This window comes from Lonchura striata, chromosome 9 (assembly GCF_046129695.1).
Source record: "Lonchura striata isolate bLonStr1 chromosome 9, bLonStr1.mat, whole genome shotgun sequence".
Lineage (NCBI taxonomy): Eukaryota > Metazoa > Chordata > Aves > Passeriformes > Estrildidae > Lonchura > Lonchura striata.
Window position 1 is genome coordinate 25846428 of NC_134611.1, and position 16273 is coordinate 25862700.

Here is a 16273-nt window from a genome sequence, read left to right on the forward strand (position 1 = left end):
TTTTTTGGGTTTTTTAATGAGGATTCAGAAGATGAACATGCTGTTTATTCATGCAGTAGCTTCAAACCAGTCTTTCCTTCTGTAGGGAATGGGATGTGCATTTACAGCCATGCACAGGCATTCATTTGACTGTTGTATGCATTATGACTTGAGAGTAAAATCTAGCCCACCATTCATACCTGGCAAGAGTCTGGGTCTTAGAGCTAATTCCACAGTTTCTCAGTCCATTTCATCTCCACTCACCTCCATCGTGGCAGATTACAATGTAGCATATACCTGAATCACTACATGCTTTTTTAGACTTTAGTCCCCAATTAATTCATTCCTATTGATTTTTTTTTTAAGTGAAAACCCTACTAAGTAGTGTTAAGAAGTAACACTGAACAGAAGCCTACAAGCAGTTCTTGGTGTTCAACCAAAATTAATTGTTGACTGAGCCTGATTCTTCACTTTGAGGGGAAGTTTTACTTAAAGGTAATGCCAGGAAAGTATTTTTTTCCTCAGTTCCTAGACAAGATTAACTGTATTCTGCTTCAGGAATAAGAGCCAAAAATAAAGAAAAAATCTCCACTAAAATACAAGACATTTGAAGTGCTGTTTTTTGCCCCAACGTGTTAATCAGAGACTTCAAGTTCCCTGTGACCCTGAGGAGAGGAGGACATTCCCTTCAGCCTGGCTGCTGTTTTTCTGACTCACTCGCAGGCCTGTGTGCCCAGCAGCAATCCAGGCACAGCCGGCTGGGTTGGTACAATCTGGAAGCTTGTTGCAATAACACACAGAACAAAAGACACAAGGAAGAGCCTGGCAGCTGTATAAAACTCCCTCTGAGCTCCAGTCTCCACAGAAGTTCACCAGCCCCAGCAATCAGCATGACCAGCCAATCTCAGGGAATCCAGCAGCTTTTGCAGGCAGAAAAACGTGCCAAGGACAAACTGGAGGAAGCCAAAAAAAGTAAGTATTTGGCCTGGTTTTACTGTACTTCTCAAGTGCAAGCCCTTCAGAATTACAGTAGCTCCCAGAAAAAGATTATTTCATCTGTATGCATGCACTAGTGCTGTGCCTTGACTGCAGGCAGGCATTAACTCAAACCTGAACATTCAGAGTTTGCTTAAAATCCCATGTGCTTGTGCCTACGTGTACATGTGCCTCATTACATTAAAAATATTTTCTTTGTTATATTCATCCTGTCAGCTGCATTTGTTCTTCCTTTAGCTCAGTGTTGATAATGCCATTACTGCCTTGCTACTTAAATTAAAATCCTACATGCCTTTGGCTGATAGCTCTGAAAGACCAGAGTCCAAACTCTTTATTTTTCTTAATAGGTCTTGCTAAGATTCTTCACTGTTCCTCTTTATTTGCAAAATCCAGTAACTTGTCTCCTAATTGAAGCTGAGCTTCAAAAAATTATATGAAAACTAAGGGAAGACTTCAGCACCCTGATAGTAATCAAAGTCACAGTAAAACTGTGAGCACTCTCAGTACTGTAATAGATCATTCACAGAAGTTTTATTACATGGTACAAGTAATTATTCTCCTGAGTGCAGGTACAACCACATGAGTCACTGACCTGCACTAGCATTGAAACATTAATACTGTTTTTTGGAGTGATCTTGTTTCAGAAACCAGCAGCAGAATGCAAAGAAAATGGATGACAATGATGTCATGTGGAGCAAGAGCACAATTAAAGGAATATATTTTGTTTTCCAGAGAGGAATGGAGGCTAAACAGAATAATCTGTGTAGTTTCCATATCCCTTCTACACACGAATCAGCATTGTTGTGTGCTCATTAATTTTTAGTGTGACGTGTCAATTTGTACAGCAGCGCACAAAATAAGTAGAAAGGCAAGTTCCCTCCCTAAGCACCCAGGCACTGCCTGTGCCATGCAAACACAATAGAGATTAAAACAAATCCTCCCACCTTCATAAAACAGAACTCTCAGGCAGAAACCTGAAGGCAAGGGATAGTTAAGTAGTGTTTTGACCTCTTACACAGCCCAACTAGGAGCTCTGGGAGGGATGCTTTTTCCCTTGTCATGTAGGGCAGAGGAAACACACGGCTCCCTCAAAGCAAGACAGCACACAACCTGGAAAGGCACAGCCTCAGTGGAAGGAGAAGGAGTTTGGCCTGGACACAGACTGCAGAATCAGGCCTTAGCTTGAAGTGGATTACTTTTGGATTTGGGTTGGGTTTTTTTTTGTTGTTGTTGCTTTAATTTCATTTGTGTTTGTTTTTAAAACCAGAAGAGTTGCTTTAGCTTTTTCTGTAACAGTCAGTTTAAAAAGGAAGCTTCATAAATTAAGGAGCTCCAAAAATTAAAATAATAATTATAACATAAAAGTGATGACCAAAGATTAATGACTTGCAGAATCCAGACACAGTTATGGATGCATTTGCTCTACTCTGCAAAAGACACACTCCCTTGTCATCACCTCAGCCTCACTTGGAGTGCTTGTGATAAGAACAGGATTTCTTACAGATAAAATATCTTCAGACCCCTCTAAGTCAGAAACTTGAATTAAACCAGTAGCAGTGTTTACCTCAGCACTAACACTTTAGTAGGAGTTATTAACCAGCTACAGAAAAATAGCTATTAAGAATTTTGCTATCAGTAAAATTATTCAGAGTAAAAATATATAACCACTATGGCTTTCTTTTCTATTACTTTTAAGATCACTTTTTTTTTTTTCATTTATAAAAATTATTAAGGAAAATTAAAGTTTCAAAACACAAATTTAAACATAAGAAAACAACCCAGTGACTGCAAGGGAGGAACAGGCTGCCCAGAGCTGGGGAATCTCCATTCTCAGAGACATTCAAAAGCCCCCAGATATGGCCCCAATCAAGCTGCCCTTGCTTTCATCAGGGAGTATATCTTATAGGCTCCTTCCAGCCTCAGCACTTCAGTGTAATTCTATGAAAAACCTCTAGAATTTCTAAAATTAGCAGATCGAGGGCAAACTGTTTAAATAAATCCACCCTGGATTTTGTTCTAAACCAAGCATTATAGGTAATCTACCAGCATAATTATACCTAGACAGCCATTATATTCAACATTGCAAGAAGTTTGCAATGAAGCTACAAAACAAAATTTAAAATTTCTATATTGTGCCTAATTTAAGTCTTTTTCATAGCACTGTCACTGCACCACCTTAGATAATTATGCCAGGATAAGATAAATACTGTGAGACAAGGTCAAAAGGGATTCTTTTAGAGGCAAATCTGGCTATTCTAAATTGGAATTACTTCAGCAGTTAGATCAAAACAAAGGATTGCAGATTGTCTCTGGACATAAAAGCCAAGCTGAAAGGCAATGCATGAAATGCAACAGATCTGTGCAGTGCAGCTGGCTGACCTGTGCATGCACAGCTGGGTGGAACAAGGAGGGAGGTGCTGCTTCACCCCAGAACGGGCAGCTCAGATCCACCCGGCGCCAGCTGGGATCAGCAGCTGCTGCTCGGAGCCTGCACGCTGCAGGCCTGGGCTGCCAGGGGAAGCACTGAACCCTCCCAGCCCTGCGACCTCCTTTGTCACCCCAAGCAGGCATTGCACAACACCCCTGCACGGTGGGTCTGGCTGCTGTGCTGGCACTGGGACATCAGCTGGCAGCTTGCTCATGGGACACACCAGGGAAAGGCATTTGCAAGGAAATGTGACTAACAAAACTACCCCGACGCAAAGCCTTCCGTGTTTACAGTTGATACGCACATAACCAATCAAAATGTAGTGTGAACACACATAATATTGTATATAAACAGTTAATGGGCCTAGGTTTTGCTGACATATGTGCAATTGTTGGTAATGCAAAAGCCACTTGAAGTCACTGAAAAATTTAGTGAATAAAATTATATTGACACACACAAAACAAAGCAAAAATATAATGCTAAAGCTCCTTTATACATGCTTTGTCTTACTTCTTGCTCAATATCCTTTTTCCTGACATGGTATCATTAGCTGATATCATTTATACCTGAAAAATTATTAATACTTTAAAAATTTAATTAAATTAACACATGCAAGGCTATAATTATTAGATTGATTAAACACAAGCCAAACCAGTCTGCAATCCTTTGACCATTTGAACATAGTGCTATCATTTTTACTTTATGCACCATTTGAATCCCAGAAATAACCGAGCATTGTCAGCACCAAGACAACAATTCCTGAAAATCCTTTTGGGTAAAACAAGGGAAACAAATGTGTCATGAACACTGGGCTTAGCAAAATTCATTCTCCTATAGATTTTTATATCTTCCCTTGAATTTCACATGCCTAATAAAAAGAAAACTCAGATGAAAGATTATAGAAAATCAGATTAAAACCAAATGTTAATCAAAATAAGATATTGTAAGCAGAATTATATCCATGGCACTCTCTTGGATAATATCCAAGACATATTTTATCTACTGAGAAAGCTATATATAATGCTCTGCTGCCTCTATTCTATTTTATTAAAAGTACAAAATAGTTTTCTCACAATGCAGATCTCCAAATCCCATTTTCCAGACAATTTAGCAAAGACAACTGGAATGGTTCTATTTTAAGAAAATATTATTATTTTTTGGCAACTTCTTCAAGTGACTTGATTTCTATGCAGAAATTCCGCTAGAAGCCTAGATTATATGTTTGAAAACAAAACTCCAATTTTAGCATTGCAGTATCGGAAAGATAACTTAGTGTTTGAACAAATTAGAATGCAACATTTTTGCCTCCTACTGCCTTTCTTACAAGATCTAAAAAAACTCCAACCTAAAAGACACCAATTCTTGTGGATCTAACCAGAGCAAAGTGTTTCATTGACATCACAGAAATACCTAAAAAGAAAAATACAGCCTTTCTCCATGCTAATAACACCTTCCCATGTTAGGCAAGAAAATCCTATACGGTACAGACTGGTCACAGCAAGTTTTTTAAAATTTGGCCAATTTAAACGATGCCTAAAAATTTATAGGCTGTGGACAAGGAAACCAGGCACAGCACTGCTGCTTTGCTTCTCTTCAAGGATGGAAGGAGAGACAGAGAGCCAGCAGCAATCCTGGCCCCCACAGCATGACCTTTGTGGTAAAATCTCTTCAAACTTGGGACTTTCTGTACCTCATCTCTATGATCCTGATGAAATGTCAAAGGGCCAGGCTGCTTTTCCCATCTTCCTGCACTTCTTGCCCTCTTTTTGCATGGTTTTGGCTGAATTTCAGTGCTCCACCACCCTTCAATGTGTAAAGGGTTGATTTCAGCTTGGCTGTGCTCTGCAGAGAACCCAGCCCAGCAGATCAGTAAGGCTTTGAAAAGGCAGTCCTGTATTGCACGACTACAGTAGCAGACAAGTGGTTAACAACAGACTGATTAATTAATTTTGGTTTGTCCCTAGTGGAACAGCAGGTTAAGCTCTAGTTTCTGCTTAACTTAATCAGGTGCAGCATATGCACCAGCGCATATGTTGGCAGTTGCCGATTCTGTCCACAACGTTGTTGGACTAGCAGTAATTTACTCACAGCTTTTCCACTTAATTAAATAGAAAGCAGCAGGTTCCTGCTGTGTCAATCCTAAAGGCATCATGGAGAAATGAAATGGCTGCCACCCTACAGTGACACCCTATGCATTGTGCTTACTCCAGAGCACTGTCAAGAGCTGACATGTGTATATATATACTCTTTAGTTCACTATCTACATTGTCAGAGGCAACTGAACTGTTGTTTTATAGTTAATGTCTTTCCATTTTGTGTGTTTTAAGTGGATATATTTATCTATCTGGTGGCCAAATATGCAACATATTTACTACAGATGGCCCCCCAGATGGAATTTGAAATTAAAATCCCACTGATTTTGAAATAATTTAATTTGCTATAGAGATCCAGTTCCTCAGCTGGTGTAATTGGCAAAGCTTCATTATAGTCACTCCCTCTGACTGCCAGCTCCAGAGAATCACCCCCCGGCTCCACTCCTACAGAGTGGAAACTCTACAAAAGGCTGATCAGCTCCAAATTTGGAGAGGAGAATAAGGGAAACTTCAAAATACAGACCCAAACCTGGTTCCAAATTTTGTTGTCCAGACTTATGTCAGGCTCTTACACAGATCTGTCAGTTCACTCATCCTGGTCCCAACACTTCAGACAGTGAGTGGCAGAAGCTGGGTGAAATCAGCCTTTTTCAAACAAATACAAACTCTGGAAAAGTACCCACTAGGTTTAAAACAGCCTCTTTCCACTTTATACATACACACAGTGCTCAATGGGAGAAGGACTCTGAGAAATATAATTTCCCACACACAAGAGCCCTGCACTGATGCACTGGGAATCAATGAAGCTATCTAGTTCCTCAGTAGGCTGCTCCTTCCTGTAAAAAGCATGTGTACATGTCACCTCAATGTTCTACAATAAGCAACAGTCCAGGAATCAAGTCTTAAAATGTAATTCCCATTTTGTGCATCTCTCTGCTTCTACTCACCCATCTGCAGATAATTATTTTGGAAGGAGCAATCGGCTGGAGAAGTAATTTCCTGATTAATCAGGTAGTTTACCCAGGCTTTTGCTCAATCTCGGGTGCATTAAAGCAGTCTTCCTCCCAAGTTTCACCTTCCTTATTATACCATGTACAGTGGAAGCAAGTTGCTATATGACACACCTGGTAAGGCTTGAGAAGCCCAGCTCAGATGTAACCAAACCAAATTATTTATGTTCGTCTTCTTAGCCTAGACAGAGAATGTTACCTAGGATTTCAGGAAAGGAGGAAAGGTATCTTCTGTCTTCTGTGCTTGAATTAAGAGCCTAAAAAAAAAAAAAAAAAAGTTCTTATTGCTCAGAGGTGTTAAATAGGTTGTTACCATAAGTAAATAAATCAATGTGCCACAAGAGATCAAGATGTCTCTTTCAGCTGCCTAGGCCGCCACTCTTACATTCTTGTGATATCCTAATTTAAGCAACTAAGCAACTTTTCAGCCACTGAAGATACTTCTGTTAAGAAAAGGGAGCAACCTTATTCCCCCCAAGTCCTAAAATTCTAGCTGTACAGCAGAAAGAGACCCCAAAAATCAGCATCAGCTGATGTCTCAAGTATAGCATACCAACATTCCATGCAAGAAGTTTACAGTTAGAAAATTGCTGTTTCCTCACAAGGCAGTGTAGCAGAATCCTGAGGAGACCCATGCAACTTTACTGATTTTATAAATGACAGAGAAGCCCATAGGGGGTTTATGACACGCTCGCCAGCTCCTTCATGTAAAACCTTAAACATCACATTTCCATCAAACCATTTACCCTTATTCTTTACATGACAGCCCTACTAGATCCAGGAAGGACCTTATGTCCAGTCCTGCAATGACTTACATGCTCTTGATTCGACAAGTCCATAGCGTTTTACCTAAAACAAGCTATACACAGCAAGCAAAATTAGCAATGTAAGCAAGCCTGGTGAGGAGGAAGGGTCTAGTTTCCAGTACACCTTAAGTGTCACCTTACAGATCACCTTCTTGTTTAAAATGAAAAGAAAAAAAAATTAATCCCTTTCATGGTTTCTGTGCACTGGCAAAGAATTGACCTCCTTCTCTTAATCACTCAGCTCTGCATTTAACAAAGGTTGGTAGGAAAAGGTGGGGGAAGAAAAGACAAACCCTGAAAGTTGCAACTCAGTTTGGTAGTGGTTAAGACATCTTGCATTATTTTGGATATCTGCCAGCTCTAAGCAGAATCCAGTTGGTGTGGGATGAAGGGATTCTGGCAACCAGTCAATACAGGAAATCTTACAGAATAACATCTTTTCCCATCCGTGACAACTAAAATCTGTTATCTGGCTGCTAATATTGCTGATGAAGAAAAGATAGATATTTATTTAAACACCAGGCTGTGATTAGAAAAAAATGTGTTTGTGTTGTGGGAAGATGTCTACTTGCAGAAAGACTTCTGTTGTCAGCAAACCAAGAAGCTCTTCACCTGATGTGTGCTTCTGCACAGGAAGTTGGTCTCAGAAGAGGGGTACTTGCATGACTGGCTAGCAGTCAAAAAGTGTTCTAAGTAAATCACTTCATCTCTTCTGACCATTCTTGTGCAAATAAATCCAATGGACAAGACTTTCAGCAAAGTCAGTGCTCTGCTATGGCACCTACAATATCTCTGATTTGGAGAGCTTCATCTTTGGGGATACAGGGAAGGTATGAAATAAATGCCTCTTTCTTCCCCCTCTAGGAAAGGGTAAAAGGCTGAAGCAGGCCAAGGAAGAAGCCACAGCCGAGATAGACCACTACAGACTACAACGGGAGAAGGAATTTAGAAACAAGGAAACAAATGTAAGTAAGAAACCTGCATGTATTCTTTTGTCCTACCAAATGCTCAATGGTAAACCAAATTGTTTTCACGAGTACTACCTGGAGACTTCTGCAAACCAGTATGGTCATACTGATTAAACACAGGGATATCATCTACAGTGTCTACATGCTTCATTTGGACTTTTTTCACAGGCTTTGAATGCATTTGTAGAAGAAATTGTGGACATTCACCACTAAAATGGTCCAGATTCCATATTTGGTTCATGCTTATGCTTTGAAGATGTTATGTCCCTTAAGGAAAATATTTTGGGTCCTTTTTCTATAACCACAGACAGACTTAGTTCCGGTCTTGAAACTGGAGGATTCAGAAAGGTAGATGTGTCACTAAAAGCAAAAGTTTAAAATGTTTCTTTCCATTTCTGTTCCACTTTAGCTGTCTCTTTTCATTACATATAAGACCACATCCCTTGTCAACTGAAGTCACCAAAACTTTGGAGTTTTTCACTGTTTCTATAGCAAAAGTGGTCTGACTCAATATTTTCCTATCTGAATAAAGCTGTTTAATATGTTTATAGTATCTTGCATTTTTCTCTAGTATTTCCATTAAATTCACAAACCATTCTCTTTTTACCAGGTGACTTTCCTCTTACATTCTTGGTCTCGTTTTCTCCCCCAGGTTGTATCATGCAAAGACAAGGAAAGTACTTGTGCAAAAGCAGACACAAAAAAAGAAAAAAAAAAATGCCAAAGAGGTCAAACAAAATCTGTTCTACCAACCTGTCATTTCAGTCACACTTCACATAAAACGTTTTCCAGCAGGGCTCACAAGCCTTAGGAACATCTATACACACAAAGTGTTGGTATCATACCCTGCTAACCCCCAGACACACTGTCACACAGACAGGCCAGCTACAAATGTCTCAAATGTACAGTTTCAGTTGTTTACTGACACCAAAATAAAGTATAAACACCTCTAACATTTGTTCACCTTTTCAGTCAAGCCAGACTTCTTGTTCTAGGTCTTGATAGCAGAAGAGTAAAGATGTTGCTTCTTTGTGAACCCCATTTTTTCATCACAACCAAATTAAAGCTGCAGGGAAAGGCCACAATTTGTTGACAGAATGTTTCACAGGAGCAGGACAGAGCACATATTGCTCCTCAAATGACAGCATGTTGTACAAGATCGTTGCAGTCCTCCTCCACATTCCCTGACCCCCATAATGTCGAACATGCACCTACCCAGACAAATGGCATCATTATTAACCTGTGTCTGGGAGGCAGTCGGGAGCTCCAGCAAAGCCAGTGCAGAGGGAGCTCTGATGCCTGGTTCAGTTGACTTTCTTGGGTATTCGGACACAAGTATTTTTAATTCTCTGTCACAGTCTCCTCTAATGCCATTCTTCCTCCTACTTTGTGTCACTTATATCCAAACAGGAGCAAATTTTCTCATACTATGAGAGGCTTCATATCCATCCAGAATTAAGAACAGCAACATAAAAACAAAGATTGAGGTTAGAATGACAATATGCAAAATCTTTTTTCAAAACATGCAAAATTTTTTGCCTGGATCTCAAACCAATTGTTTTTTCACTCATTGTCTGAGGTCACCCAACTCTGGAGATGTGCAGTCTAGTTCTGAATTTTGTGGCTTCTGAGCCAATGTAATATTTTAGCAGATTTGAAATGACATTAGCATAAAACCTATATGGGAAAAATAAGGGGAAAACCTTCAAGGTCAGCAGAAATCATAAACTAAGCAGAGCATTGCCTGCATTCTGTGAGAAAAAGGTCCTCAAATTCAGAAGCTGAAGAAGAGAGGGAAAAACACATAGAAGAGTTTACTATCTCAAATGACATTAGCATGAGCTAAGAAAGCAGGTCTGCAGAGGCTCTTCTTAAAATTTTAATACTTTTCTTGATGCTTTTCAGAAGTACTTAGTGGCTGGATAACATGGAATCATCTGGGATCTCAAGAAGGTTACTTTCCCCAGTGGAAAAATTCAGTTCCATAAATCTGGTCTAAGCTGTACAACCTTTCCCACACGCAACCCTTGCAACTTTTCTAGAAGTTAAAATAAAATGTCAGCTAAAAATAGTTATTATAGAAAACTATAATCTTTTTCCAATACTTATTATGTCTATAACCTACATTTCTTCCCAATTGGAAAATGGTGTACATGTGGATTATGGGCAAATGTCTTATTATGTTGCCAGGTACTGATAAACAGAACAGGGAAGGTGACCTATGCAAAATATGCTTTTCCTTCTTTTAAAGACTAAGTTGGGCTGAAACCACATAGAAAATAGAGTTAATGACCCCTCCCTTGTTTCTGGTCATGCTCTAGGTACCCCACTAATATACCACAGGTTAGCTCCACCTGCTAGCTCACCCCAGAGAACTGTGGCAGGAACAAGAACAATATTTTACTTATTCCTTTTTTATTCTGCCAGCATACAGAAATGTCGTCTTCTCTCCACATGGAATTCTTTAGCTGGAAATCAATTTCTCTGCTGGTATCTGAAGGACTTTTCCATAAGGGAAGAATTCAAGGGATGTTGGGGCAATGGGGGAGGAGGGAGCAAAGTCACAGATTTGGAACGTGTGCATCTGTTTATAACATAACCTTGCTAAAATGTTCAGTGAGTCTAGAGTCAATTAAATTCTAACCGAATGTCCTGATATTAACTGTGCCAGAAGCTGTCTGGTATTTCGCCAGATAAGAAAATGTAACATTAAAAGACCTTGTCTGAGGCCTGTTGAGGGTTATACATCACTAACTGCTGAAGACATTTCAAGTACTCTAAAACTGTAATTATGCATTTTCAGGAAGGTTTTTCCATGTTTGTTCCTTAGCTGCACTCACAGGCATTCTCAGTGAGGCCAAACGAAGGCACACAGTGATAGAACTTAGCTGCCTAGTCATTAAAATAGAAAACAAATTAAAATGAGCCATATAAAAAACAAACCATACACAATGTTTTTCCCATAGTGAGCTGGGAAACTTTCATTACATAGGGAGATTCCCATTGCTAATGAGCATATGAGAGTTGCCTTTAATCCTGTTTTTATGCCTACAGTTGAACCCAGATCAAACCCTCACTGTTTGGAAGCACTGTGATGTGTTTGTGTAATGCTTGTGCTACATGATGAAGAAAAGTACAATAAACATGGTTATATATAGCCTCTCATTTTGCTCAGAGCTCTTCTGCTTTTCAGGTAATGGGCTCCCAAGGTAACCTCTCTGCCAAAATAGAAGAGCAAACAACAGAAGGCATCCGAAACCTCACAAGCAGCTACCACAGGAACATGGAGGGCATGATAAAAAAGCTCTTGAGCACAATATTTGACATCAGCCCTGAAATTCACCGAAACTTCAGACCTGCAGTTTAAGTTTCATTGATGTGCTGTGTTTGCAAATCAAAGTAGCCTTCTTTCTTGATAAGCATAAATACTTCCTCATGTATTGTTTCTATATGTGTGGGGAAAAAAGAGCACTGAAGCCAAAAGCACACAATTCCACACAGGCTTTTGATGTGACAGGTATTATACAGGGTTTCACAAGCATTTGTTGGAATATTGTTTCCTGTAGCTAAGCCCCTGTCATTTAGGCAGGGACAAGTCAACAACAGCAAAATAAATTATTATTTGACACCGGCAGGTTTTCAGTGGGAGTCTTTGTTCCTTTTGTCTTATAAAATGTTCTGTACTTGGATGTTATGTTGCATAAGGTCTGTTTATCCTAATCGTTACTGTACTTCAAGTCATATTAAATAGAATATAACAAAAAACTAAAATGGAACATTTCTGGTTTTCTTGTGACACACAGAGTGGTCAGGTTATGGACCATACAGGAATGTTTGATTTCAGTCAAAAAGAATAGGTCAAAGCATTTTCAATTTTTCTATGCTAGTTTAAATCAAAATGTAGTTAACTTGTGCAAAACTATGCTTAAAAACCATACTTAAATTACTATACTAAAATTTAACTACACCACAAACTATATACCTTCGTTAAGTCTGATAAATGAGAACAGGCATAATCATTTTTACCAAACTGTTATGATGCAAGGGCCAGGCTAGCACATCTATTATATTCTATACAGTTACCCTGAAAGCACAAGAACCCAAGGGCTCAGACACTACACCAGTTCTCCTAAATGGTACCTGAATCCACAGGTTGTCTACCAGAAATCACATCAGTGACAGCTCATTTCTGTTACCCTAAGCAACCTTGGGTAATATTTCCCTCTGCAGTAGCACAGATTTTCCTTGGAATGAATTCTACTGAAGTTAGGAAAATACAGTATGATCTGTGCTCTCAAGGTGAAGCCCATTCAGTCTGATGGGAGGCTGATGGGGGGGCACTGATGAAGTGGGGATCTGACACACACCTGTGCTGTGAGCTCCTTTAATGTCTTGTCTCCACCACAAAATTACACTAAATTAGAAAAGAAGTTTGAGAAATGGCAATGACTAGCAAACAATAGCCAGGATTCTCAGTGCACGTAGATACAGACAAATAATTTCCATTTCACAGCAGCTAGTCATAAGCAATCTCCTGTTTCAGCAAGGTTTACACACTTGACGTGCTGTCATGTGTAAAATGACCGTAAAGCTGTAGTCAACCTAATGTCAGCAAACATGACTCCTCAAGGCTGTGCCTGGATATTACATAATCTCCAAGCCTTGATTGTTACAGTCTCCTGTGCCCGATTATATTCTCTGGGGACCCAAGGATGCTGAGGAATGGGAAAGAAACTAGAAATCCTATTGACACCAGCTGAAAGGCTCATTTATTTGGGAGTGCTTTGAATCAATGTGTGATAGGTTTTGATTTACTGAGGGGATGAAGGCACTCCAGTTCCAGCCCATGAGCAGGAGCCAATGCAGGCACCTTTCTGCACAGCTTGGGACAGCCAGGGCTGTCTCACAGCCCAGGGGCACATGCCTCCAGCTTGGGTCATGGCTGCAGCCCCAGTGCAGTGCTCAGCTGTGAAACACAGAATTTATTAATCAATAAATCCTAAATCCTCTGATTAAAGTATCTCAATTAATAAGTAGGTCATAAATAACAACAAAAGGTCATACCAGTGGAAAGTACAAGAACTGTTTTATACAACTCATGACATGGACTGGGTTGAATTTCTCTGGCTGTTCTCTCTCAAAATTCTCTTTTGAGTTATAATATATGAGGATGTATAATATAATACATGAGTGATGTGGTTCCCATTCATGGGAGATGAGGGGAGATCTCTGAACTCATGCCAGTAAAACAGAATATCTTTCAAGTCTAAATAAAGTAAAATGAAACAGACATGAAGAATTAATACTACACTCTGTGCTGAAGCTGTCTACTGACTTTCCCATTAATTTCTGAAGAGTTTGGAAGCTGGGGTTTGGGAAATCAGAACCAGATGTTAATCCATTACATGGATTATGATATTTACTGAAATTTTTCCATATTAAAATATACTTGGAAGTTCATACAATCTGTGAAACATAAGTTGTTCTTGTAAATCATCATATGTAGGGTATAAGTGTGTGTGTATGAAGTTTTAACAGAACAAAATATTTCAGTCCCTGACTTAAAAGATTTTGTAGCTCCAAGGCTGTGAGGAACATTTCCCTCTAAGTTAGGACGGTGCTCTGGTGTTGCAGAGCTCGGGAACCACCACAGGGCAGGTGACAACAGACTGCCATGACACACAGTCACAGAAGATGTGAACCTGCAGATCCATACTTTCACACACAGCCTTGCCCTGAAGCATCTTTAACTGCAGACAAAACAGGAGGAAAAATGTCTATGAGTAAGGATATATTGGGCATTCCTGCAGCAGGGGACAGTGTCAAGCTTTGGGTACAAATTTGGGCAGGGTCAGATATCAGACTGAGTGTGGGGCTGAAATTTAAAGCTATTGTTGGGTTGTTAAGCTACACCTTCCATCATTTACAGCAGCACTGGCTGTTACCTGTACTGGCAGGCAGGTAATACTGCCATCAGTTAGACATGTGAACAGTAGCAGTTCTTATAAAAGGAAAAATCAACCTTGCCCCTGTGGTCCATCAATGGAAATAAGTTATGTTCAACTAGAACTTCTCTTAACTGGGTGCATCTTTAAACTATGGATTTGGTTTTTTCTCTAAATAACAGCATGCAGACTAGTCAAATGTTGTCAAGACACAATTCTTCAGTCTCAGCCACAAGTCAGGCTCACACTCTAGGATGTTCTCACCAAAAGACTAACTCATGGGAGTGGTACCCATGTGGCATCCCATCATCTCCTTCTCCAAACTCTGGGGCAAAGAACATGGCCCTGACTGTCCAACAACTCAGTGCAGAGCCAGGTGCTATCGAAAATAAACACAAGGGGAGCAAAGGACACCGGGCAAAGATTTTGGGGTGACAACAGCAATTTGAGCTTTTTTCTGTTCCAGAAGCCCCCCCATGGCCACATGTTGATTAAGTAGGAAATTTGCGCATTATGTAAAATTACATTCTGCTTCATGTATACAATGCATATTCTTCAAAATAATGTCCTCCAGGCCTTATTGAAATAGAGGGAATGCCTGTTCCACAGTATACAAGCATCATGTATTCCTGTCAGCTTCACTGTGGCCTGTCCTTTACAGACTTGATTATTCCACGTTTTATGGTACTATAAGGCACTTATACTCTGAGTCTTCCCCGAGGAACATTAATGCTTGTTAGAAATACATGACCCAACCAGTATTACTACAAAACACTTGGAAAATGTTACATTGGAGTACTATTAATACACTCTATTGCACATGTACTACATGACTGCATGTGGAAAATCTGATGAGTTGCAAGCTTATTAACTTACTGAGATTCCTCATTGCTTTTATGAAAGATTTGCCACAATTGAACTACCCGACTCTAGGTGATTCCTGGAAGTTCCTCTGGCCCCAGATCTGATTTATTTCCAGGGATATCAGACTCCAATATGCTACCAGATTTGATATCACTTTTGTAAATGCAGAATTTTTTGAGTAGAGCTGTGCTCCAAAAACAAGCTTGCCACACAATATGCCAGGAAAATTGCCTCAAAACTTGCTATTAAAATAGACCTTGCTTTAAGAAATGTAATATTTATAATTCACCTGTAACAAACTAAAGAGCATAAATATTAATATAAAACAGATCATCAATGTCAATATAACCTAATTTGTATAACCTTCTTTATATATTTCATGTAAATATTTATTAAACAATCTTGTGGCACTGATTTATTGTAGAAAAGAGACAGAAAAAAACAGATATATAATATAAATGTAATATAACCATGTATGTGTCTCTAGTAAATAAATCTAGCATTTTGTGTCAGTGTCGTTTCCATGCAGACTTACTCACGGGAAATGAGCAATCCATTGCTGGCAGCAGCATGACTCATACCTGTGTTTTAAATGGAATACAGGCGAAGTGTGGAGGCAGCTCCAAGTGCAGAAGTGAGATGTAGCAGCAAGGACAGACTGCCAGGGCACTGCCAGGTGCTCAGAATTGCCATGAATTCCTGCCATGAATTCTGATCCACATCTCTTCTCCAAGGGTGGCGCTGCCCTGTACTTCACACCAACACTGCTGTTTCTACCAGCCCATGAACACACAGCCTTGATTTTCCAAACACCTGGCTCCCCAAGCATCAGGAGGATATGTTTTACCTCTTACTAATGGTTTCCCAGCTGTTAGTAGCAGCAAAGAATGTTTAATAAATTAAATAATTGTGTCTTATAACAGATTTGCACTTAGCAACGTATCTACTGAGATGAGTTTCAAGGAAAAAAACCAAAGTATTGTTTCCTATTAACACTTAACTGCTCTGTCTCCATGTGCTATGGGTAATGTTTCTTATAGCACAGGCTGCCAAATCCTTTCAGAGTATTTTCTCTAATGCCTTTTCCATTCAGCTCTGGAGTAAGCAAATTAGCATTCAGCACTTTTCTCCTGTTTTTAAACCATTTTTCTTCCACATCCTTTGGAGTCACCCATAAAAGTGAC

At 39.6% G+C, this 16273-nt stretch overlaps 1 protein-coding gene across 1 annotated transcript; it reads left to right on the top strand.

Moving 5' to 3' along the window:
* Positions 1 to 835: 835 nt before the first annotated feature.
* ATP6V1G3 (ATPase H+ transporting V1 subunit G3) lies at positions 836 to 12051 on the top strand. Its single transcript, XM_021547606.3, has 3 exons — positions 836 to 951; positions 8177 to 8277; positions 11474 to 12051. Exons 1-3 carry the CDS (start codon positions 870 to 872, stop codon positions 11645 to 11647), a joined length of 357 nt encoding a protein of 118 aa, XP_021403281.3. The 5' UTR covers positions 836 to 869; the 3' UTR covers positions 11648 to 12051.
* Positions 12052 to 16273: the final 4222 nt, after the last annotated feature.